We start from the raw sequence: 10,044 nt of genomic DNA, 5'->3' as shown, positions 1-10,044 counted from the left end.
CGACGCCGACGTATGCTCTCAGCATATGGACAGGTGTGGCCTAGGAGAGAAAGTGACGTCACGCATATGGAAGGCACCGAGGTTTACAGGAACGTTTCTCGAGAATATCATGGATGCATTTATATGTTTCAGCGAGTAGCATGTGCGAGCGCGAATTCCCGAACCTCTGATCTGGCTCCAAACGCGGAGGACACTCCTGATAGTTACGGGGCCCACAGATCTGTCATCTTCCTCGAGAGGCTCGTCCGCTTCTACGATCCCATGATTCTGATTTCATCTCAGATGCCGATCGGATAAGTCGCATTACGGCTTGACCAGAAAATCATAGAGAATCAGAGATACGTCCTATCATTTCTGTTCATGTGCCAGAGGTCCGGATTCACAGCTTCCCTTGGAATTCTTGAGAAAACTGTAGCCTCGATCCACGACGTCCGATATTCGAACCTAACCTTCGGAATGACGCCGGAGTCCCGAATTCACTACGATTCCGTCGTTCGACTCGATAAGATCGGGTATATTTTCGGCATGGACGCGCTCCGGACCTCCCAATGACAGCGAGAAAATGATTGCTCCCGTGTAGCACTCACCGTTCACACAGTGCTCGGCGAGAACTGACGAGTCGTCCCCCGTGTTGAGCGGGGACTTCTCCGAAACCCTTAGGTGGAAATCGGCAACTGGGGATACCCGCTCACCCAATTCGGTTCTGTCGCCCGAAAATTGACGAGCATTGGGGCGGATAATGGCAGCATACAAATACTCTCCCCGTCGAATGCCTTACCCCTTCCGAATATGCTGTAAGCGGATTTCGGGCGTAGAGATTCCGCCAAGCGTATGACGTACGCGTTTCTCCGCCGTGTAAGGCGATTCATGAAGCCACAGGGATCGGACTCATCCGATGCTGCGAAGGAGGAGGTAGGGCTGCCGTCGCGAATAACCCCATGAGTACCAGGACGAGTATACGCATCTTGCCACATGAAATGCTTTTGCACGAATGACAGCTCGGACAGGAGACGGGCATTCCGAGCTCTGTGAGCAGCTCTCTTCACTTTCGCTTGTCCGTCGCGCGTCTTGCACATTGAGGCGGGCTTGCTGTCTTCAATCAAAGCTCATTGACAGGTTTCACTTGGTTTGACCTTTCATCCCAGGCTGATGTCCGTCGGCTCTACTCTGTGCAAATGCGAGCGGACGTCCGAAAGGGATCTCATCAATCTCCCGGAGGCCGAGCTTCAGAAGCTAAAAAATTTCGATTCGTGATCCCGAAATTTCGATATCGATTGATGCGGCTGATGTCTATCGCTGAGAGCGAGACACACACCTTATCGAGACATGGTGCATATACACACATATATATCATATCCATATCCTGACGTGGAGCAACAATAACCCCCGCCCCCTTATGTCCCCCACCGTCTACAAGTCTGCGTCCGTCCGTGATTTCGCGTCTGATTTCCCCCGTTCACCCATATTCTACGGTAATATCCGGAACTGCATATCGACAGCTGTATGGCAGTCAAAACCTCTTTCCTTGCGACGATATTCCTCAGGGTACTCGCCGAGGAGACCAACAAATGGCGCATACACCGGAGGAAGATCTTGCAAGGAGGAAGCATTGTTTCTGCAGCTGCTTGAGGCGGGTCCATGCTCACAGGGCCGAGACAGGGAACTGCGCCTCGAGGCGCAGGCTCCGACATACAGGTGGCCATTGTGCACCGGGTCATCATCGCGTCGCCTCTTTAGCTTGCGATGCCTGGAGTCTACACCAACACTGGTAGGATAATTCTGAGCAATATAGAAGGAAGATGCTATCCCCGAAATTAGTTCTTACGAATTCACTCAACGAATGGAGGTCAACCCCCTCCATAATACACGACGCGCTCCGGTGAACAGTGATACGCCTGATGGCAAGCTCATAGACACTGCTTCGTTAATTGAGCTTCGACGAGTCTTCGTTCGGCCGCAAACACAGTATACAACATCGAGGAACAGAGCGGAACGGCGGGTCACATGCGAACATGTCGAGTCCGAGAAGTCTTGAACAAGCAAGCAGCTATCTCGGCTTTGCTTCATTCTTAGGGCTCAGCTCCGGAACATGACATGAGGGCTCCGATCGAGAGCCGTCCTCCCCGGGAAATTCGTTCCTCGCGGATTCCCGGGTCATTGGCGATAATTCCATCAGAAATAATTTCTGAACTCATCTCCAGATTCGCCTAGCGAAACAGCGATTAGGCCGGGAGGACTTCGGCCGAATCTTAGTGGTCAGGGAATTATCGCTCGATAAGTCAAGAAAGAACCTGCGTGCCTGAATATTGAGGGTGGAAAATGAGGAGCATGCTCGCGGATACATGTTTCGGTCTGATGAATTTTTCGTGGCGGGACTAGCTGTTCCTACTTTATCTATCGTAAACGCCGTTATGCAGGATAGAATTCAGGAGATATCGATGCAAACCTCCTCGTGCAATCATTGGGCGCGCTTATATTTTCCATGGAACCTCCTCCCGTAGCTCTAAACAAATTCACTCGCTGGACCTTTCACTCTCGAAATTGATCATCAGCGAGGAACGCATGGTTCCGGACGCGTGATTGGACCGGCTGCGTGTGTGCTGTGGGGAGCAGTTCATTCTACAGGATTCAATGCATGCGGTATAACACAAAAGATCGGACATTGATTGATGTGACAGAAGAACTAACAATCGGAAGGTCATACTCCCGGAGACCTCGGGCATGGACGAATATATTTGCACCTGCCCGAACACCTTGGAAACGCTGCACCCAGGCTTTGAGACTCATTTGTGACGCCGCTCCTGATGGGAGGAGATGTTCTTCATGATTCTCGTCGTAGTGTTCGCATCGCATTCCATGATGAGGGCTGGTGGGGCCGTTGCTCCGACGAAATTCGATGCCTGCCGAATGAATTTCAACCCTGTGACGAGGCAGCAAAAACTGCGGATAGTACACACGGCCAGACTCTTCGTTGAGAAATGTAGTCACAGTATACTGGTCAAATCCAAAGTTCCTCTCGCGAAGAATGTCACACTTCTGATTGACGCCGGGTGGACGATGTGCTGTACGTGGACGTCGGTCGTTTTCAACTACAAAGCGACGAGGGTGAATTGCCCGCCGAAAAATAATTCTCATTGGAAGTTTCTATACCAAACCACAAGGCACATAATGGATATCGAGTTCAATGACCCAAGTGTGAAACCAGATCTTTGCGATAAAGGTGTCTGCTTAAGCAAACAGGTCATGGTTCCTCTCGTACAGTCGATGCTTGACTGCGCCGAGAGGTCTTTCCGTGAAGTTCCGGTCGACTGCGCCGAAGATATCTTCTTATTGATAGATGTCGTGTTGCGACTGATGCTTAAGTTGAACTTGCACCGTCTCTTGGGCGGCTAGAATGTCGAAGTAGAAACCATGGGACATCGACTCCAAGGGGAAGAGATTGTAATTTTCTGAAATCTGACGACTCTATGTTCGACCGTTCTTCAGATTGTCCCTGAGCTTAATATACTCAGAACTAGCGCGAGTTACGGTCACCAACTCTTGAATAACGATTTCTCAAATATTCTCATCGCAAGGGATTGTCGACTCTTATCGAATTTATTTGCTAATTGTTAGCGATGTGAACTCATACGAGTGACCCTCCTTATCTGACCACTCGGCGAGATCTTGTTCCAGGTAGATCAACGCATCCTGCGCGTATTCATGCATATGACGTGAACTTCTCGTGAAAGTTGCCGGAAGAAAGACCGGACATCCGAGCTGATTGGGGTTCACACTCCCATCAGGAGCTATCGCATCACGAAGATAAACGTACTACTCTGACCGTAACTTGGTTTGATTCAAACGGATGAATACTAATCGTTCGCTTTCAATCTTCGCAAACATATCAACAACATATTGATTAAATAATTGTCTGCATCTCAATATATGTTTGTCCTCATTCTGGCGGATCATCAATCGATATGAACAGTAATTCATAGCACTGACCTTCTTGTCGGTCTCTTCACCCGTCCCCGGGTTTCTCATCTTAATGTTGAAATAATATCCATCATCCCCTTGCCAGAAGAGAATCGGGTACTGTAAAGCGTCGTGGGACTGATGTGTCTCGGAGACTCTTTGAAGGTCACCATTTCTGCGATGGAGGATTATGTCACCGGACTTAAATTCTTCACCGACAATCACGATTGCTACTCCATTGATTGTGGGAGCATTGAATCGCTTTTCGTGTTCCCCAGCCGGCGTCTTGTCCGCTCCTATGACAACTACATAATCATCAGGTGGCATGCGCTCCAAAGCTATCATGAAGAGCTTCACCATCGTGCTGTGCTGATGGAAAAGCTTCTGTAAGAAAGCAACGATTTCTCTATCTGTACCAGTGTGGATGCGACATCGTTGATCGACCTGTTCCTCGACGTTACCCATAAAACAGATTTGGGGGAACTGATGATCGGTCTCTGGCAATGGCAAGAGTGATCCATGTCGGTGATACACCTGACCTTGGATTTTGAAGGTCGGTATGAAGGACTCCCGAATAATTCCCGTCGCACCAAATGATGTCATTTAGAAACATGAATTGTACAGGCGAATGTTGGCTAAAAAGTGCTGCGGTTTCTCCGTTTTCTCGCCCATTAGAGTTGATAACGGCTCGAGAGGTGGGTGTAACTCAAATAGCTTGACCTTCCCCCCACACAACACATTCCTGGACTTTCGTTCGTGAATTGGAATGCACGACAAAACTTGCATATAGTAGTCATCTCGCCGATTTTAACGCCAGTATGCGTACTATAATCAGAAGCAGGATCATACTCAAATGCTGCGCGATTCAGATCCTGTCGCGCCTGCCCTCTCGAGCGACGGTTTCGCAGTCAGTTGTGTAGCAATCTTACCGACCTCCCATCCTCGCTCTCAACGAAACGTACTTGTGAAGAGCGCCGTTGGTTTTCTTCTAATCTTACCATCCTTCGCTCCAAGGTTTCCCGAGACCGCAGACCGAGACAAAGAGTGCTGAATAACATCATTTTCCAGCGTAGAGTTTCGCCGTTCCTCAGTTTCATTCAAACGTTCTACCGAATGCCTCCGTCTGTCTTGTTCTAATCCAGCGTTTCCCAACCTTTCTGGTCCCGAGTACCCCCTGAGGTTGGTCGAGTGTCTCCGGTACCCCCTCCGGTACCCCCTACCCCTAGGAAACCGAAATTTAAGCTTGAAAGAAAAAACAAGCTGATCCACAACATCACGATTCTCTACATTCATTTCTCAACTTATCTCTTTGGAAACTGCACAATATTTCAAGATCTACCAAGCCATCAACTATTCGTCCCGTTTAAACGTATGTACATATCACACCCGCTAGTGAGATTTTTGCTGTTGCCGGTCATGCAGCAGTTGGTCCATCCAGGGCCAGGGGTCTTTGGCGCGGTCGATAGCTCTTACCCATCTTATCTATCTTCTGCCGAAAAAAATCCTGATGGCTTCCGGTACCCCTCGGGAGAGCTCCTGGTACCCCCAGGGGTACTTGTACCCCCGGTTGGGAAACGCTGTTCTAATCGCATCTTTTTTTGATGATCCGTCTCAGAAGCTATTGATATTTTGCATTAGACGGCTCGTCGACTCAAGCGATCGAGTGAGCCTCGTTTTGGAGGCATATCCTCTCGCAAACGACGACAACAATTTCAATTCCATTATCATCGGAGACTGAGTCGCTTGGGCATATCGCATATCCAGATAACATCGTTATCGTGATCGTCGAAAACACTGAACATCGTTATCGTCAGAGATGTCAGGGCGATATTATCAGAAATAAGCTTGAAGAGCGTTTAAATGGCAAAGACTGGGCGTTACAACGGGCCGTTTTTTTCCACCCGTCTCCAAACGGATTCGGAGAATCGTTATTCTCTGCATGGAACAGACCAATATTGAGCGCATCCGATAGAGCGTAAATTCGACTGTAGTGTAGGACATCGAGGAGGGTGCTAACCTGGGGAGGATACATGCCAACCCTTCTCAGATTCGTAAATATCTGTCAGAAGCTGCAGATTCGAGCCTCTCGCGGTTTTCAGTGAAGGAGCCCGTCTCCTGAATTGTCGGACTTTTTGAATCAAATATCCTCAGTTTTGCGACTCACTACTCAGTCAATCAGCCGCCCGATCCGCCGTATATTAGAAGCACCTTATGGAATGAACACGACCCGGGTGGCAGGACCGAAGGCCGAGAGCACAGTTCTTGTGTTTCGGCGTGAACTACATCTACTCGGATGATGTAGAATTTCTGAATAAAATTGTATTCGAATGGCCAGGTCAAGATTCCAGAAGAGTGACATAAATTTCCCGGTGTACGTACCGTCGGTTGTCAGAACGACCGTATCTTCCATCGCGATCCGCGATCTCATCTCAAGATGAGATGCCGCTCAAGCATCTCATCTTTGGGCCGATGGGACCCAAATGAGTTTCCGCTGCACCCGTCCTACTAATCAAAAATTACCACGGAGGTGGTTTTCACGTTCGAGGAGCTCGAATGCATCCCTCAAATCCTCCAAGGGCCGGCTAGGCTGGAAATTCCCATCAGTCTCGTGTTGCGTGGTGAGTGTGCTCCAAGGGCACCTGTGGCAAGTTAGGGTGAACGATTTTCTCGAGGAGGAATGGCCTAGGCCAGTGATGCAAGAACCCTGGACCAAAGCGGGCGCGAGAAATATCTTCCCGTGACCTGCCGCGGTTCCCTCTAATGTTCCGACTCTCAGCTGAGTGTGAGGTCTGGAAACCTACAGCTTCGAAACTTCAAACTGTCCCACGAGGTATTGCGGATGCCGGCCATGATTTGATCGACAGCCTCACCCTTTGCCGCAAAGCAGACACCGATGAGCTTATTATTCGACCCGCTGGACTGCGGAGTCGAACCTCCGCTCCCCGGAGCCACATTTTTTCAGTGCGCGAAGCTAGGCAGCGCGCTATGTGTTCGGGGGCGGGATTCAGGATCTCTCACTCTCAAGATACTCCTGCTAGCGATTTCGACTAGCGGAATCATCAGGATCAGGAATCAGGATCAGGGGATCGGGAGTCGGGAGACTGATGGTTCGACCTATTATGAATCGATGATGATGATGATGATGATTTTTCCCATGGATCGTCCTGTCAATTGTCAGGGTCAGTGATCAGGTGTCACTGACACTCTGACGCTGACAAGGTCCCAGCTCCCAGCCCTGGATTTATTTCGGGTGCTAATTATTATTTGTCCTTTCTGATTCTGATGCGATTGCAATTGTCATTTCTGGAATCTAGTTCTAGGAGAGACCCGGGGGCCCGGGGGCCGATCCGAAATGTTGCGTCCTTATTCGTATGTGGCGATGTGGATGTGGCGATGTGGATGTGGCGATGTGGATGTGACGATGTGGATGTGGCGATGTGGATGTGGCGATGTGGATGGGGCGATGTGGATGTGGCGACCACGGAATACGGAATGGGGAGTGGGGACGGAGACTAAAAAGTGTGGTAAATACCTGAATGAAACTAGCTCATAAGTCATATGTTCTCTTACCTCCTCCTCCTCATTAGTCATGTCATGGGTCATGGGCATGTGACTATGAGTTCCATCTTCCCTCCTATTTCATAAGAGATGCTCTCCAGAAATCTCGAAAATCCGCCGCGGCTGCGAACTGCGAAGTGTGGAGTGTAGAGGAGGAGGGTTTGATTTCAAATTTGGAACGTTGCGCGTGTATCGTTCAACGAGGCGGACGAAGTTCAAAACTCGGTCGGAGTCGGAGGTCGTCGGAGGCAGGTCGGAGGTCGTCGGAGGTCAGAGGACTCGGAGGCGGTAACTCACCTCCATCAGCTCTTACCTCAGGTATCAGGTAAGAGCTGACCTCGTGCCATCGTGCGATGTGCGATGGCATCGAACATCGAAGAATCGGAGCTAGGAGCTATCGCTACGCAGACGCATACGTCCCCGAGTCCCGAGTCCCGAGGCTTACGCGCAAGAATGAACGTAGAAGAAGAGAATCCATTTCCCGATGAAATATGCTCTCGTGAAACTACCCGTAAGTCTTTCATATGTTTCTACTGTACTTATCACTCATCATTTATCCTAATCATAAATCATAGTATTATGTGAATGGGACATGGGACCCGAACGCAGGAGCACATTTTTCACGATGACACGTGGTCTCCGCACGTCCGCATCACGAATCACGATTCCAGTCACCAATCAGATAGCCTCGAGATTTGAGGAATGCACAATCGTTTTCAAGCCTACGAAATCACGGAGATGCACGGAGTGTCCAGGTCCAGTGCTGAAAATCCTGGCCGACGGCTCAAGATGAAAATCTCCAAGAAAAAGATCGTGATGGAGTCCTCGGAAATGGGAGACATGGGCGCATCCAACTGTGAGCCGCTGACCTGACCAAGACTCTAATCCAAGCTCACCCTTATCTGAGAATTCACAAAAAATTTCTATGTCATCAGTCATTATGGATTATGGCATCGCGAATCGCAGCATCAATCAATGTTTCCCCGCAGCCGGAGATGATGTTGAGGACAGGGTGAGATACACTAGCCTCAAAAAACCGCTTCAGTGCCTCAGAAACGGGAAATGTTCCGAGAGCGAGCTACACCCGGACCCACCAAAAGAGGTTCGTACCATTTTTTTTCCGAATATAAACTGCTCCGCTCGACCTAAAAGCCGGAGTTGGTATAGGGGATAGAGGCTCCGATTCCGATCTACTACAATGCATGAGGATTCAGGGGTCAGAGCAGACGCGTCAGAGGGTACGCAAGTACGCACCCGATGTCGAGCGGATGGATCGGTCTTTGAATCGAGGCAAACACTGGGGCAATCAATCAATCGAGTCTTGACCGGGATACCGTCGACGATGCTGCTTGCTGGTGGAGCATTCCGGAGCTGGATAAGAAAGGAGGGGGGGGGTCAGCTCCGGGCTCCGTTCCAAGGGGGAATTTCTGTAAATTTCGCCATATCCATGATTCGAGTCCGAAACAACCGTTTTCCGAAGTTTTTCATTGACGGGAAGCTCTTTATTTGAAAGAAATAAAGGATCCGGGAATGGAAGCATCAAGTAGGGGGGAATTCTCGGTATGCGTTCCGGGCGCCGCTAAGTTAGGCCCGCGGGCCTCGGTTCGGGCCTCACTTGTATCGGCGGTTTGTCCCCGGAAGAAATCGTTCACTAAAATCTGTTCCACGCGAACTTGAAGCACGCTCACCGCGCAACACGAAACTGATTAGGTACGATTCCTATCGCAGTCGGCCCTGTGTGGGATGCGTTCAAACTCCTCAAATGTAAAAACCACCTCCGTTGTAATCGATGCAAGGCAACTATATCGTACCCCGACTACAGTACGAGCGCCGCAAAAACTCATTCGGCTTCCCATCGACGCAAAGATGAGCTGCTCGAGCGTCAGAGGATGGGTTTGCTCAGTAAGCGCAGGAGTGATTTGGACTCAAAAGAGATGAGCGCCGCCTCTCAGGACGAAACGGTGGCCTATATGATAGCCTGCGGCAAGTGTACCGCCTCCTTCTTTCGGACCCGGTGATGATTCGGACGCTCCGTCGGTCCGGGTTTACGATCTCGAACCGGATTGCGGCTGCCTCGTGCGTGCAGCGAGAGTCAGCTCGAGTGGAAGGCTTGCTCCGGCGAGATTTCAAAACACTGAAAGAGTCTCGCGCGAGGTTCGCTATCACTACCGACGAGTGGACTTGGCGCTCAAGTATCTACCTAGGTATAACTATCCACTGCTCTGAGCAAATTCCGTGTGTCAAGAGTCATTCGATTGAGACGATGACACCGCTCGAGTCAACCACATCTACGGCTCTTCGGACCGCTCTTACGTTGGCTTTGGAAAAATTGGGAATCGCGATCGAAGATATCATCTCCTTGACAACCGACGGTACGAACACCGGGAAATTAATGATACTTTTCTGGAATTCTGACCATAGGATACTGTTTCATCCTAAACCATCCGCTCATGCAATATACGGAGAGGAGTAAGAACTGTGCTCCCAGTTCTCTGTACTGTTTCCTCACTTGTCTTGATTTCATCAGGT

At 49.8% G+C, this 10,044-nt stretch overlaps 1 protein-coding gene across 1 annotated transcript; it reads right to left on the bottom strand.

Moving 5' to 3' along the window:
* Positions 1–3,597: 3,597 nt before the first annotated feature.
* On the bottom strand, positions 3,598–4,560 carry LOC108864893 (uncharacterized). Its single transcript, XM_018641329.1, has 2 exons — positions 3,988–4,560; positions 3,598–3,690 (listed from the first exon to the last, which is right to left on the bottom strand). Exons 1-2 carry the CDS (start codon positions 4,558–4,560, stop codon positions 3,598–3,600), a joined length of 666 nt encoding a protein of 221 aa, XP_018496845.1.
* Between the last annotated feature and the right edge of the window lie 5,484 nt (positions 4,561–10,044).

This window comes from Galendromus occidentalis, unplaced genomic scaffold (genome assembly GCF_000255335.2).
Source record: "Galendromus occidentalis unplaced genomic scaffold, Mocc_1.1 scf7180000077529, whole genome shotgun sequence".
Taxonomy (NCBI): Eukaryota; Metazoa; Arthropoda; class Arachnida; order Mesostigmata; family Phytoseiidae; genus Galendromus; species Galendromus occidentalis.
Note: the sequence above shows the minus strand (reverse complement) of the source record. Positions and strands in the feature narration are given on the sequence as shown.